The sequence below is a fragment of the Balearica regulorum genome, chromosome 7, assembly GCF_011004875.1.
Source record: "Balearica regulorum gibbericeps isolate bBalReg1 chromosome 7, bBalReg1.pri, whole genome shotgun sequence".
Taxonomy (NCBI): domain Eukaryota; kingdom Metazoa; phylum Chordata; class Aves; order Gruiformes; family Gruidae; genus Balearica; species Balearica regulorum.
In genome coordinates, this window is record NC_046190.1 from 24939242 (window position 1) to 24955620 (window position 16379).

A 16379-nucleotide genomic window follows, 5' to 3' on the forward strand; every position below is an offset into this window, starting at 1 on the left:
GTGGAAGTAAAATTCCTTTTACAAGGCCTCAGCATTAAAAGGTCATGACAACCATATTTCATCTGCAAATACATAATCTGTTTGTACCAGTTGTGCAAATATATTTGTATATTAAAACAGTTCAAAGGCTGAAGCTTTGCAACATTTTATGTATTTTTGCCTCCTGTGCGTGCCAAAACACGTTTGTATGAACTTTTTCCTTGAACTTCTGGTGGAGCTAGAATGTTTATGGCCAGGTAAGTTTCTGAAGCAGTGGGAATGCAGGTCAGAGTCTCTTTCTCCTTCTCCACTGCTCCTCCCTGGATGGAGGAGTGCAAAGTAATGGTCTCTGCTTTTGCTATGCTTGTAGTTGCTCAAGATGGTCTTGCACTCCTTGTGTTAATAGGCATCATATTTTAGTCATTCTATTTCAACATGTTACATTGAACTAAGTGCTTAATCCAAAGTAGTATTCTGCTGTTAGTGTGATGTCTTTCCAAGGGTTTGCAAGCAGTAGTTTAAAGAAATCTACCATTCAGTGAAGAATGAAGCAGTTCTTGTATGCGTACCTGCATGTATGTTGTAAAATGCATTGTAGTTGTTTTGGATGAAAACTGGAGGGATGCACCCCCCACCCACATATTTAATTCAATAAATTCTGCAAAACAGTTTCTACTATGACTAAACCATTAGAATGCCAACTACCCAAAGCAGTTCCTTTCTCTTTGTCCTTATATTTGCTAAAGTCGTGTGTATGTCTGCTAGCAGAATTTATTGCAAGAGCAGGTATGGTTTAACAAGGGGAAGAAGTTGTTAAACTGAGTTTCAAGCTACCTGTTTTCTGCTCGTAAAAATGACTTCACTGTTGTCAGCTTTATCTGTTCAAGTTATTGAACAAAATGAATTAAATGGGATGCAATATAGTATTATCAGGTTGCAATCATGTTTAGAGTGTAAGAGACTGGGATGACTTGCAAAAGTACATACTGTCAGTCCATTCTGCAGAGGACTCTCTATTTTAACAGAAAGTGAAATGCTATCAAAATGAAGTTCGACTGGCTTTTTTTTTGCATATTTTTCATCTAACATCTTTTAGACCAATGTGATCTCGTCTTGAAATTGACTTTATATTAAATAATTAGATAATAGCAATGTTATAGATAGTGGTCTAACACAGTGTTGAAATTTACTTAACTAGCAAGTTGCCATTTAAGGGGAACTAAGATTTCTTTAGCACAAAATCTGAAATGACAGCTTTTATACTGATATTTTGAACACTGGGAGGATGAGCCAATATAGATGTATAAAATTCATGACAATAGGTTTGGCAGGCTTTGTGGAGATTCTTTGAAGAAATCAAACCAAAGACTTCGAAGACAATAGAGCAGAGAGAATAGAAAAAGTTTAGCTGTTTTACTGTTTGTGGTTTTCTGGAAATATTATCACTCACTCATCTGGTTAAAAAAAAAAAAAAATCAAATCTAAGTAGACTTTTTTTTTTTTTTTTTTGCTTCCACTATTTCTTCCTATGTCTGTTAAACATGGGTTAGAAGGGCTGATAAAAAAAAAAAAAGACATTCACAAGTGTTTTGGGTGTAAGGAGGAGTGTGATCTGAACATAGGTGTTGAAGTCAGAAATCTTTGACTTATACGACTGTCTGCAAAAAGCTGCATGCTTGGTTTTTTCAGATCTTGGGCAGCCCTCTTGCTCTGTCCCTAGCATATCACTGGCAATAATAATCTCCTCAAGGAATGGTTATGAGAATGGATTGACAGTACACTGCTCGGGTATTTCTGGATCAAACTTTCCAAAGTGATCTTTTAATGTGTTGTGTACTGAGGGGCAAAAGAGAAAGTCCTTTTAACAGCTTCTGATCTCTCAAAAAAACTTCTGGAGTATTTCAGAATGGTAACACAAAGTAATGTTAGATCAAAGTATTAACAGTGGAACAGAAGAAATGTGATGGATTTGATCAAATTATTTTTACCTGAAAGGAGACAACACATGGTACATAAGACTATAGATATAATAAATATTAAGCTGATTGTATCAATAGGAAAATGAGATTGTGATAGATTCTATAGCAGTAAAATGATGTAGCTTAAAGCTGTAACAACTATTTACTATATTGTGTGTTGTCATTGGATCAATGAGACAGAATCTGGACAGGAAACTAAATAATCCACTCACAAAATGTTTCTTTTCTGCTTCCAATTCTCAGGTGTCCTACATTAGTCAAGACTGTGAAGAAATTCCAGAATTCCTAGGAAGAAAATATGGACATATGGCAAAAAGACTAGATCTTAGCTTCAACTTGTTAAGGTACGTGGCACTACATAGATTTTTCAAGTGCAATGTGGGACACCAACTCCAAAAATAGATTTTTTTTTTTTTTTCTTTTTCCCAAAGTAGAAACATACATGTATGTCAGGTACATTTCATTGTTATCAAGTGGGCAACACTGTTTTATAGGCAATGTTTGTCTCCTTTTCTTACATACTTGGAACACTAATAACCAGGTGAGTCTGGAAATTTCTCATGTTAACATGAATGATGCCAAATGAGGAGCTTATGGTTTGTTCTCTGCTCAAAATGGAAAATAAGCATCATTACCTGAAGAAGTGAAGAACGTGATCAAAAGCGAATTGTTCTTAACCAAAGTACAAGTAAGTGTGTGCTTTTCTCCCTTTTTGTTTGTAGATCTCTTTTCCCTGATGATGTGGTTTTTGTTGTATGATTTTATTTTTGGGCAGCTGTGTAGTTAAGTGCTAAAATTAGGTGCAGTTAGAATTTGTAAATAAATTCTAATTATTTTAGTATATGGATTGATTTAGAATTCTATAGTATTCCCAATAGTTATTACAGTATCCCTTTTAATTTAATCCTAGTGAGAGAGCCTGGTGAGGTTCAGCTGTGTATCTTTCAGGTTGGCAACTCTGTAGGTAAGTAAGGAAAAAGGAATGGGGCGTAGCTGTTTAAGAAAAAGTGTAGGTTTTTCAATGGTAGGAACGGACTCTTTTGAGTTTTCCTTTTATTTTACTGAGAGTAAGCTGAGAGTCTGCTTGCGAAGAGAAAACCACATAAAAGTAGTGTGCTGGTGCCTTGTTCTCCTAGGGGGAACAACCACTGGTTTTAACTTAACACTCAAAAATGTTACCCGAGCCGTTGTCGGCTCTGGAAGACTGATTCCTATGTGCAAGAAGTAGCAGAGCAAAGAAGACACCAAACAATCTGTGGATAGTTATTGTCTTACACTTCTGGCTGATGAGTCTGTACTTATGGAAATTGTAATCAGAAGAGAGAATTTTGCTGGGAGAGGGAACTGAATGGGCATTTTTTCATTTTGTCGTGAAGATAATTCAAGTTTTGCATGTGCATTCAGATTTAACATGTCGTCAACAAGACTGCTCCTTCTTTACACCTCTGGAGGTACTGCCTCTGGGAAAAAAATTGGTTTGTTTCTTTCATTTGATGCATGATTTGAAGAACAGTTCCTTTGAGTTAATTTTATTTCATAAAATATTAACATTGAATCTACAAGTAAAATACCACTTTAAAACTTCAAGACATTAGTTCATGTTTTCATGGAGAACTTAATTGGTGATGTATTTCTGAAATCTGTGTTTTCATCAGAAAAGGGATATTATTTGTTTTTACTGGGATCTCGGGAAAAAAAGTGTGTTAAAATCTTGTGTGGTGAAACATGACAGAAAGTGCTAGTTTTTGGGGTAGCTGCAATCAGCTTTTGACATAGGATAGTTTGCTGTTGTAAAGCTGTAAAGTATTCTAAGGCCAGAAACCAGATCTGGGGAAAGGGGAGAGGTTTGTTTTTGTTTTGTTTTGTGCGGTTTTGTTTTCTTTTTTCTTTTTTTAGCTTAGGAAAGCTAATACTAAACGTGATGAGAGCAGTAATGTTTTGTTATTTGAGCTGTGATAGAAATACTAAATATATAGAAACTAAGAATGAAGTATTTATTATACAGTAGCTGTTCAGACAGTTCTGTGCTCGTATATGAACATTGTGTCTGCATATTACAGAGAGAGTCAGATAAGATATAGAATAAATGTCATAGCCTTAAATGAATGTGAACATAGATGAGATATCTTGGGCAGCTGCCGAAGCAAGCTTAAACCATAAGATCATTGCCATTTTCTTTAAACAAGTATTATTGCTTGAATAATCTGACAATGCTGTAGTATAGTGATGAGTTTTATGATTTTTATGAGTGAATGATTAATTTGAGAACTTTAGTTCAATATGTTGTTTTCAGTGGGGAAGAAACTCTAAACTTAATGTCTCTTTAAAATGGAGTTTGATTTTTCTAGAAAAACTTGCTGTCTGTTGGTAAAGGCATAAGTTGCATGAAGATGACCAAGGGTCATCAAAATCTAGAAAAAGATAAAGAGAATATTGTACTTTGCTGGTACAGTAGTTATTTCCAGGAAACATGTTAGTTTTCATTATCATATGAGTCATTATTAGATGAGAGTGTGTGTGTGTGTTCTTTGAAAGAAAAAGATATATTTCAGTGGTTACTATTTTTTTTTAGCCTGTATTTAAGCCAGAGAAATGCTGAAATATTCAACAGTTACCTGTTCTCAGTATTAGGCAGTAAATAAGTACTTACCAACCTTTTTTTTTTTTAAATGTTGTTTTGCATATAGCATTTCTGTGTCCTAGCCCCTGTAATTACGGCTACTGCCAAGTGTATTTTGGGAAGGAATCATCTTCCTGTAACAGGCAATAAATTCTGTTACGTGAAAGTGTTAATAGAGTTTCTGATAACATAACAATTTCATTAAGAATTTAAGAAATTGAGTATAGAGGGTTGATTTTTTTTTTTTTTTTTTTTTAAATTTTGTGTGCAGCAGTATTTGCAGTCATGTTGTTTAATATTGCTATCATGGGTGTAGTTGCACGGAGAGAGAGATATCTTTCTGTCGTGGTAACGTGTTCAGCTTTGTGGCCAGTTGGCAGCAAAACTCTTCTTGTAAGACAGTGCTGTCCTTTCTGAACCAGAAATGGTGTGCGGCTGTAGACTTGCAGTCTTTACTGTGCACATACACACACATACACGCTTATCCATATAAGAGACTCTTATCGAAAAGACACATTTATACGGCATGATACTGATGTAACGAAACTTTCTTATGCCACTGGTATAACGTAATACTCGATTGAACAATTGCTTTAGTGAATTGTGCTGATTTTGATACCACTATAATGTAGATAACTTTGTTGCAAAAGTCAAGATAGAGGCAGGTAAGTTATTTTGCCATTTAAGGCTTTCCACTGTAAATGTGTGTTTTCAGAGGCTTGTCCAGGTATGTTGGAAAAAAGCTGATGCTGTTAGTAAACTGGGAAATTAGTCAAATATAGTATATTTTGTGACTTATACGCAAACAACTTTTGCCAAGCTTGTCCCTTAATAACATATTTCAGGAGATGCTGTTGTGTTTTTCTGGGAAACACAGCTTGTTTTTGGACAAACCAAGGAGTTTCTCCCCCATGGCCCCTGCCCCCCCCCCCCCTTTTTTTTTTAAACTTGTTGAGTTGAAACACATTATTAAAAAATTCTAATTAATTATTGGTCATTATGGCACTTCTCTCTTCTTTTTTTCTGCAAAGAAGAGTAATTATGCGGTTTCAATGTTCTTATATGTGGTGCTTTTGTTACTCAGATTTCTCAAATTTTTTTTTTTTACTTTTGAGTGTGATGTAAACATGTAAATGTACACAGGACTGGAGAACTAAATTGGAGGAGGGGAGGCTTGTCATTAGTTCTTTTGTATTGGCAATTTAATACAGAGGAAAATGTATATTTTTCATCAATTTTTTTCTGACTTCAGAGTTCTTCCTGGGCTAGAGCTCCTTCCTCTTTATTAAATAAAAATTAGTGCCTATGTAGATGCTTAATTGTCTTTGCATCAGTTGTGATAAATCTAATAACAACACTTGATTAAATAATCACAAAAAATTGCTCTTTAAAAGAATTGTCTGTCTTGTTTGCCTTTTTCCAAGAACTAGTGTGTCTCCTTGATTACCCTGAGCGATACATGGATGCAAGTCTCTTTCTTCTGGCAGCCAAAGCAAAGTGATACTTATCAGTCGCAATGGTTACACATCTCTCCTTCGCCCTGGGAGTGAAAGGGAAGACAGAGGTGAATGGCAAAAGGGGTCTTTGTATGGGGATGTTAGGGAAAAAAGAGGAGTAACAGCAATTTGTTGTGTACGAGGCAAAGGGAAAAACTGGTGTGTACTTAAAAGAATGCTAGTTGTAATCAGCAAGGTACGGTGCCACTGGATTGTCTCCTGTTTTACACCTCTGGTGGATGGAAATCCTTCAACCCCAGACAGCTATAGTGCACTTATGAATTACTTCTTCTCATGCTGTTTTCTTTTGTTTAAATAGTTTCTAATGTCTTTTGTTTCCTTTTGGGTCTAACGGGGGGTTGTGAAGAAGATGGAGCCAAACTCTTGTCGGATATGCAGCAAAAGGACGACAGGCAGTTGTCACAGATTGCAGCAAGGGAATTTTCAACTGTTTTTAAGGAAAGGCTCAGTGATGAGAAAGGTTGAGTGGAAGAGGTACCCAGAGAGGCTGTGGAATCTCCATCCTGGGTGATATTCAAAGTGCAACAGGACAAAGCCCCAAGCAACCTAATCTAACTTTGAAGTCGCCCTGCTCTGAGCAGGGGATTGGACTAGATGACCTCTAGGTGCCCCTTCCAACCTAAATTATACTATGATTCTGCAGCTTTATTGGTGTGGGCATCATCAAATAGCCTGAGTTGTAACAGCTCTTTTGATTTGATATTGGTAGTGATTTTCAGCTATTTTAGAGATGAACTATTTACACCGTGTATTTTCAGTAAGGCATGTTTCAGGAGCAGAGATGTTTTGCTTTGGAAATTTGCTCCTAGTCTCTCATGACAACTGTATTTGATAGCCTTCCCTGATAATAGAGTACTGTAAAGGCCACTTTTATTTCATAATACATGGAAAGCATTCCCTGGTTCCGGTTTAATGAAAGCATAGAGTATGGGAAGGGAAGTCACTGATGTGCCAGTGTTAGTGTTACTGGGAGGCTTTGCTGAAAAGGATTTCAAGGAGGAATGAAAAACTATTGTTGATCATTGGAAGTTAAAGATTTCATTGAAAAAAATAAAAAGGTAAATCATCACTGGTGAAGGAAAAAAAGGAATAAATAAGTAGGAAGGTTATAATGTAGCTGGGGGTAGACACTTGGATAAAACACGAAGTGTTGTTGGTTTTTTTTTTGATGCATCTTTCTGTCTTGTGGAGAGAAAATAAAATAACCCTTGAATAGGTTTTTTAATCTTAAATAACTTTGCCAAATTTCTCCTTTCACATTAAAGGCTAAATGCACTCTAATGCTTGAATAATAGATGTTAGTGTTTTTGTACAAATAGGTGCCATGTTTTTATAAATAGCATCTACAGTTCAATTCACAGAGAAGTCCATCTTCTAATTTTGTGCTTTGTAGTTTTAAACATGTGAGTTGTTTTCCTTTTTCTTAGAGATTTCTTCTGGGTCTAAGCTATGAGGCAAAAGGGAGAGTGAATCTTTAATCTTGGCCAATGAGGGAGGATTAATCCAATAATTGTGCTCACGGAGATACAGATATCTCTTCCCTCTCTCTAGGGTGCAGATTATTTCTGCTAGAAGCATGAATAATTTGCACAGTGTGTGCTTGTGCATGTTTTCCACTGCCCGATTAAGAGAGTATATGTATGAAAACATCCACTTGAACTTTAATCCTAGTCTGGAATGTTCCTCCATGACTTTTGTGAGGCTGAGGCTTTGTAATATCCTCTCTGTGGACTAGAGATTGTTTGTTTCTCTCTTCTGCCTACTGTTTTCTTGCCTGGGGGAATATGCAAGTGGCAGCTTGAAACTGGGCTTCAGTTTTAGAGGGCATGTTCCTCTTTGTGAGTTGAGTATGTGAAAGAGAGAATTTTTTTTTTTTTGCCACCTTCCCAGTCTGTGCAGCAATAAGACACACAGAACAGGAAGATGAACAACAAAAGAGAAATGGAAATAAAAGCCAGAATTCAAAACAAAGCATGACATATTTTTTAAAAGCCTTTAGACTGATCTTTATAGCATTTTAAAATGTTGAAGAAAATGCACTATTGTTAAAACTTTTTGATGGTTTTATTTATAAGGTAGAAAAATATTTTCATCATAATTGGGTAACTCTTAATCGTAGCAATTGCATATTTATCAGTGTGAGGGGCCGTTATTAATGTAGCTGTCATGCACAAACACATTTCTGCATTAAATCCATTTAGTATGTGCATTATTCGGTCTAGAATGTCACCAGGACATCAAAGCCCCCTTAGGCATAAGAGCACAGTGCCCTGCTGTGGCTGCAGAAAGGGCTTGATCAATAAATGTAACATGTTAATGCAGAGCAAATAGAATAAAAGATTTCTTTGACAAGACATGAAAAATCACCTTGTGGCAGCTGGCATGGTGATGCCATTTCAGCGGAGACACTAGCAAAGTTGATCTGACAAGTAAAGAGGAGAGATGATGGTTATAAGGTGCTTTTGTTTCAAACTTCTTTCTTGACCTGTCAGGTTTTGAAGGAGCCTGAATGGCCCTTTTTTGTCATGTGAAAATTGTAGTCTTAGGCAGTTATGAAGCAGTTATCTCTTCTCAAATTGTGAATGCTGCTGTTTAATTGATTCACTTAGCATTTGAAACTGTCACGCATTAATAATTGCTAAATCCTGTAGATACTGCTCCAGTGTGTCATGCTTAAATGTGTAGTTATCAGAAAATTAATATCCTTAATGAACCGATGCTTTCAAACTAGCATTGCATGAAATCTCTTTTGCCCTTTCATTTGCTGAAGGTATATCAGCCAGTTTTCAGAGAAACCCCTCCCGACAGTTGTGTGGTTTTATTTATTTATTTATTTTTTTGATGCCCGACAAATGCCAGCTTTGCTTTGGGTACATAGTGTGCTCAATGACAATAAATATAGTAATTATGCTGGAGTTAGTAATTAACATAATTATAGTCAATTACGACAAATACAGTGCAGAGCTAAATAAATGAGGGTGAGAAATTAGCAAGCTAATTGATTTACCTTACTTGCTGCTTTTTCTTGCAACTAGCAGTTGCGGATTTTCTGCAGGAGAAAGTGTTTACAAATAGCTGATTGTGTTTTGAAATGATTCTGTCTTATGGCTCTCACTCCTGTTTCTTTTACACTGAGGTGAAGAGGATTGAAATATGGGGTAGAAGTTAGAAGGAGAAAGGAACTGCTGTTCTGTCCTCACTGAATGCTTTGAGGGAAAATGTATGTACTTACTTTAATTTTAGAGTCTTCTTACAGTATTGAAGGTAAAAAAAAAATAAAAGTCATGATGCTTTACAAACAAAATACATTGCTTCAGAACTTTTGGTCATGTATTTTAATCCCCTTAGATGTAGCCTGAATTATCTAAGAGACATCTATCTGTTTATTGAATTAGAGAGATCTGCACAGCACTGGGTAGCTAGAGAAAGAATTCAAATCGTTCAAGTAATCCAAGTGTGTTGAAACAATATGCCCTTGTTCAGCCATCAGTTTCAATAATTTAGAACCGTTGGACCAGTAGAGATGCATAGTATCATAACATTTGTGCACATTATAATTGCCTGTTTTGTTTCAAGATGATTTATAGTATGTTGTCTGAAATAAGTGTATTGGAGCTATGCAGTTAATCTGTTTCACTCTCCTTGGTTTTTTTTTTTCTTTCAAGCATGACCACAGTTTACTATGTGAAAAGGGAATTAATATGTTTAAGTATTGAAGATTTTGTAGTGTTTTTTACAAAAAAGATGTTTAGTAGTAGCTGAGATTTCTTTCGCACTGTAAGAAAACAGTCGTTTACAAATGTTTATAAATAGTTCACTGTTTCAAGGTAAATGGAATTGTATTTAGAGACCTCAACAAAGAGATAGCATTTTCCACAGCTAAGCCAATCTGAAATGTACAAATTCTTGATATTTTTCTCCTACTATTGCAGTAATGTATCAAGTTCAAATGAGTAGGTTTTGTAGTTGAGGTGAGTACTTAAAGTTTACCTGTAAGGGATGTCCTACAGTATGCACAAGATGCTGTTCTAAAGTAATGTTGAAATGTTATGAAAGTCTGAAAATAAATGTACACTAACACTGCTAAGGATGCTCATTCTTTAGAAGGCAATTCTGTTGGAAATCAATTTGCTAAATGAAATATTTATTTACAAGGAATCATTTAAATAATTTAAAATTTACAGATGTAATGATCTTTCAGATGAAGTCTTATATGTTTATTAATCATTATGGACTACATTATGCATAATTATATTTCTATTAAAATAACTATGAGATGGTTTTATCCTACTAGATGGACTGAAGACAAGTGTGATGATGGGTTCACTTTCTACATGTGTAATACCTAGGGAGTTGTATAAGATAAAGTTTTATAGGTGTACGTCAATTGTAAAATGGAAGGAGAGTATTGCCAGTAACAAAAAGGATTTTAGACTTCAAATATTAATTCTACTTTTGATAGTTGATAGACAATCAAAACTAAATCTACTCCTTGCTCTCTTCTTCCCCTCCTTTTCCCTCCTACCATGCCTCCCCTTTTTGAAAAGTGGCATTTCAACTGGAACCAGATGTGATCTGGGTAATGTATAAAGCAAACTTCTTTTTTCTCCTTCAAAAACTTTGAATAATATTAAAAAATGCTATTAAGATATACAATGTCTTGCATACAATAGCCATACCTGTGTTGTGTTATTTTGTCAACTTTTAAATGTGACTACAGAATATTTGTCTTTACAAAGTATTATCGGTGTGTGTTTGTGACTTGTATATTTTCCTGCTGTGTCTTATTTGCAGTTATTGGTTTATTGGTGATATGAAGGGGACCAGTGAATGACCTAATTTTAAAAATATTAAATTAATGGCTTATGGTATGTATTTAAATATCTCACTGATTTCAGCATACTGTGCCAAGGATGTAAGTTGCTTTTTTTTTTTTTTTTTTGATGGATAAGTTATTTTTCCAAACTCAGTAATATGTAAGGACAAACTTAGAGTATAAATGGTTGTATTTCAATCTTGTACTGGTGGCTGTTATCTTCTTTAGTCCCAACAGCCTGTCTTTCTGTCCATTGATCCTTGCTTGACTTTTTATGGCCACATAGTCACTAACGGACTGTGAAAACACTGTAGTATATATACCTCTGACCCCCAGTGCTGGCCATTATCCATTGATTTACTGTATCTGACAGATCAGAACATAAGATTGTGTTCTATTCTGCTTTTCTCAAGAAGGCTTAACGTTGTGAAAGGAGATGTCTCGAGCGTATCACATGGCAGAATTGGGCAAAAGCTCGTTACCCGAACCTTTGGCGAGGGAGTCAATGTGTGTTCTTGGAAGGATTACTAGGGCTGTTAAATCTGGTAACAATGTTAAACATACTGCACAATTTGACATGAAGTAAAATAAGGTTGCAAGCTTGAACTGTTACATCCTTAAAGATTGCTCCTGAATATTGCTATGATGGATGATGAAAGTGGTTTTTTTTTTGGGTGACATCCATCTCTAAGGGGCAGTTGCAACCACGAGTAAAGGTGAAATCTGTACTCCTGAACAAAAGTGAGTAACAAACTCCTTGGACTTGAACAGAGATCAGCTGTCATATTAAGCATCCATTGACTCAAGGCTGTTGATAAGACCTTTTGACTGAGGTGAAGCATTTCCCAGTGAATTGATGTTTGCATCACGTAATTTTTGTGAATGAGTGGAGAGTGAACTGTTTTCTCTTGATCTGGTTTCCTGTGTGAGATTGAAGTTGGTTTTTGGAGTGATGTTGGAGGCTAAATCCACATTACCTGCACTTGTTCTGTGGGTACTCGGAGGGCTTAGTTCAATGGCACAGTCAGTCCAGCTCCTCTTGTGAGAACTGTAATCAGTCTTAAACAAAAATTAGTTTCTGTTTTAAATTCCATTCTGAATGACAGAAATCTGTATCAGATTGAGAGAAAATGTCAGTTAATATATGGAAGACTACTGCAATCTATGGGGAGTATTGGCATTTGGAGGACAAATAGTTTGATGCACTTGTTTTAGCTTTCAAAGAATGTCAATAGATTGCAAATAATGTCTTGGTGACTTCTGCTGCATAGTCTATCTGGATTTTAAGTCTGAGAACTACATTTTTTAAAGAGTATTGGGTGTTAAAGGACAGGGCCTGATAAAGAGCATGTTATATGTATAGTAATCAGATGGACTATTTTCACTTTCTGACTTCCTTAATCTCTCTTACTCTAAAACAGTATTTCCTCATCACTGCTGTTGTGAAACAAGAGCGAAGGACTGCAGAAATAACTGTTGTCTGAGGACAAGGAGCTTGACTGGAGGGAAGAACCTGCATTAACCCTGGAGCTATTGTCTCTGTCTTTTCCTCTCTGTTTTATTGAAAGGTATCTCTTCTCTTCTTGATGCAATACACAAGATTCCCAGCATCCAGATGCAGATGTAAAGAACTTGACTAGTTGTGCTTACCAATCACAGAGTAAGAAGGGGCTATGTCCTCTAGTATTAAACAAACCTGCTGAGTGGTCGTGGTACAAATAGCTAGTTGGCATTTCACAGGTAAAATCCTTACAAAGCTTCTGTTTGTGTTATACGTTGTCTTGTGTGGTTTGTGCCGTTTTTGAGATCTTGCATTTTGCATAAATCATCTTTAAATAAATTATCTTGGAGGTGATTTTTCAGTTCAAAAAGACAATCCCCAAAGCCTTAGCTCATGCGAGTGTGAAGAATGAGTATCACAGAAGTGCAAAAGGGCCATGTATTTTTCTCAGACTGAGGAGCCAGCATGTCAGACCAGACATGCTATACATAATTATACTGTCTTTAAGGTCATAGTTAATGCAGTGGTTATAGCTCAGTTGCAGGGCTTTACCCATGAACTGATGCTGGCAATCATGTGAAGTTTTATGATTTTTATTTCTGTTTGTGTTTGTTTCTCCTGGTCTTTCTTTTTGAAACATGCTTATCTGAGTGAATTTGCTCACTGGTAGAATTGGAAAATAATTTCCTTTTTTTATAATTTCTTACCCATTTTTAAACTTCATTTCCCCACTGAGTCCATAAGGAAGTAGCAGTGAATGTGCTCCATATAATACAATTCATAAAGAGTTCTTTTTTAAAACCATTTCATTGCTCATGTTTGTAGGAACCCTTGCTATGGTGAAAGACTATAGAAATCACTTTTAAAAGAACAACAAATAAGACATGTACAAATATCTAACGTTAGGGGATAGTTTGTAAGCATCAAAACTGAGGGAAGTTGATAAGCTCTTGCAAAATTGGATCAAACTCGAACAGCTTCCCTTCAGTGGCTTAAGTCTCTAATGTTTTTCCTGTGCAGTTAGTATATGAGCTAGTACTGGTAGATAGTTGTACTTGAATGTGTGCACACCTCCAGTTCATTTTTTCATAGAAAGCATAGTATGTGTGGGATATTGTTGTCAGACGTAGTTTACTGGCATTTATACATATATGCACAGAGACATTACACACACAGAACAACATCTTATATATAAACATCTTTATAAAGATATATAATGCCTTTACATATATGTATAATATATAAATTGGTATTTTAATATATAAAAATTTGGGCTGTTACTCTAGCATTTGGTCTACTTTGATTCGGCACTTGCAATACACTTTGTCAGCATAACCTTCTCATATGCAACCTAGAAGAAGAAAGAACATGTACTTATTGGTTTACTAACAAAAAAGATACAACACAGAGACGGGTGATTGGGAGAGATAACTGACTCTGAGGGAATTGGACCAAAATGGGAGTGGTCTTGGGGTGAAAAAGTACTTAAGTAACAAGAAATTACAAGTTTCTATCTCCCTTTTGATTGATCCAAACCTACCTACATTCTTACAGATTTTTGTTATTTTTAAACTCTACTCCCTTCTTCACTCCCTCCTCCATAAGCTCTCAGAAGTGCTCAGTATTGGTCTTGGCATCAGCTCTTACTGAGGCTGATGGGAAGACAGTTACATCAGTGTGGCGGTGGCAGTGCAGAGGTGATGGATGCATGTTTCAGCTTGAGCTGCTTGGCATAGATACCAGCTCACTGCGTTTGGGCTTGGTAAAAGTGAGGCTCTTGCTGTTTCAATATTGTTGCACTGAAGACTAGAGTGACAATGTTTAGCTTATTACTTGTGAACTCCAAACTTAATTTTTATTTTTGTAAAACTAACAAAGGAATTTAAAAAGTTGGAGCGGGTTGGGAGCAAATTTTTTTTTTTTTAGTATGAAGCTTATGTGCTCAGCTCTCTCAGCTGGTTCATTTTTATATAATGTATTGGACTGATGCAACCATTTTGAGTACAAATGCTCAGTCCTTGATTTTCGAATTTGCATTAAGCACCATATTTCACTGCTTGCTTTGCTGAATGTTAAAAGATGGGGAATATATATATAGTTAAAATATACCTAATTATTGAAAATGTGGCTCATATTTTATGAGCCAACTCTGCATTTCCCATTCAACAGGTGGGTCAACTGGTACTGTTTGTACCTTGTGAATACACCCAATGGAAAGACATCATAGTGCTCAATGTTTTTTAAACTACACTCAGAAATGTGAGCTGCCTTTCCCTTAGAATGTTAATCTGTGATCACACATGCTGACAGGGAACTCAGTTTATGAATCGAAGAGAAAAGCTATCTGTTACCTGCATTTAATGTTTTTTTAAAATCATAATTTCCAACCATTAGTTTGAAGATCAAAGTTAGCATATGTATTCTTTCTAAGAGAGGCACGTATTTGTGGTGACTTAAATGACTTCTTTAGTAATTAGTTTAGATATTTATTAATCATGAGTATTTTTTTCCTTTTCTCTTTCTTTTCATGATTTCAAGACCAGTGTATTTAAATTTTAAATCCTTAGGTGTTTGGCAGCATTCATTTACCTACTCAGAGCAGCAGAGCATCTTTTTATGACCAGAATATGGCTAGTGAAGTTTTATTTTGGTGACAGTGGTTTGATGTTTTTGTTCATTGATTTTTGGTCTCATTCTCTTTTACAAAATGCTGACAATGCATTTTGTTTCTTGAGTGTATAAATCTCTTAAAGCACAAGGAAATGCAGCAGAATTGTCCTCGAACCATTTTAGATGTGAAGGGTCCAAGACTTGCTGCTGTGCCATGACTCTGCATGGCCATAAAAGCACTGGATGATGATGCTGTGTTTTAGGCTCCTAGGACTGTCAAGGCCTTACAGCTGGAGAGAAAAGATGAAAACTTGACCTAGTTATGTACATGATAAAGTGTACTGATTATTTTAAAGCACTTAAAGGCTGAAGGAAAGGTGTTCTAGATGTGCCAAGGATTAACAGTATATTGAATATTCAGAAAACTCTGCTTCCAACACAGTTATGTTAAGATAATTTGACAGTCCAATGTGTAGATGTTAAAATTACAGCTGCTGCAGGATCAGAACACTTTCTTTTTCTACCTATTATCTTGCATTTAATGTGCTCTCTATCTTGGACAGTGAAGTACTTCGGAATAGCACAGACACAGTCATGTGTGAAGGTGATTATGTCAGAATGGTTTTGGGAAAAAAAATCATCAAATACTGTTTTCTAAGAAATGGAAACTAGCCAACTAAGTGAGAGGCTGTGTGTGTGTCCAGTTTACTTCCTTCCCTCGCTCTGTGCTTTCTTTTCTTCCCCTCTGCCCTGCTTCTAGCTCCTTAAATCAGTAGAAGGCTGCTGAAGGTGCTGCTGAGAAATTTGGGTGCAGGTGCAACACGAGGTTCTTGCTTTCTTGCAAATGCTCTCTCTTTTGTACACTGTGTTGCTTGTAAATAGGAGCCAGGCATTAGCTAGCCTAGCTGTTCCTGTAGAGTGTTGGTTCCAATTCTACCAGGTGCACAATTAGTAAAGTGTGTTCCAGCCTAAGTGGGGAATGTCAGAGGGTAGTTCAATTTGTTTCACTGTTAATTCTTTGTCTTCCTTTAAATAAGTCATATCAACAAATGGTCTGTTACTACCACTAATAATAGGGCTTTTGAAATGTGGACATATCTCTAACGAGAATCTATCTCAACCCATTTAATGTGGGCCACTACTTTGCCACCGAATTACAGACTCTGGTCACTGGTGGTCTGAAACAAGAGCTTCACCTGCATTTAAGTAACTGAGCAACAGAAAAGAAGTTTCTAGAGTTAAGACGACTAATACATTACTGAAGATTTTATTTTGACATCATTTGTCTCATTTTCTACTAATTGGTAAATGAAGGGAGGACGTATGTCTGTATTGAGCTAAAAGTGAATGGGCAAGT

General features: G+C 36.0%; 1 protein-coding gene across 1 annotated transcript in view; it reads left to right on the plus strand.

Annotated features, from left to right (window-relative positions):
- The window catches only part of LRMDA (leucine rich melanocyte differentiation associated), a 677396-nt gene that overhangs the window by 2417 nt on the left and 658600 nt on the right, over positions 1 to 16379 (plus strand). The window contains exon 2 of the mRNA XM_075758625.1: positions 2202 to 2302. Coding sequence (XP_075614740.1) covers positions 2202 to 2302 — 101 coding nt within the window. The remainder of the gene's footprint in view (positions 1 to 2201; positions 2303 to 16379) is intronic.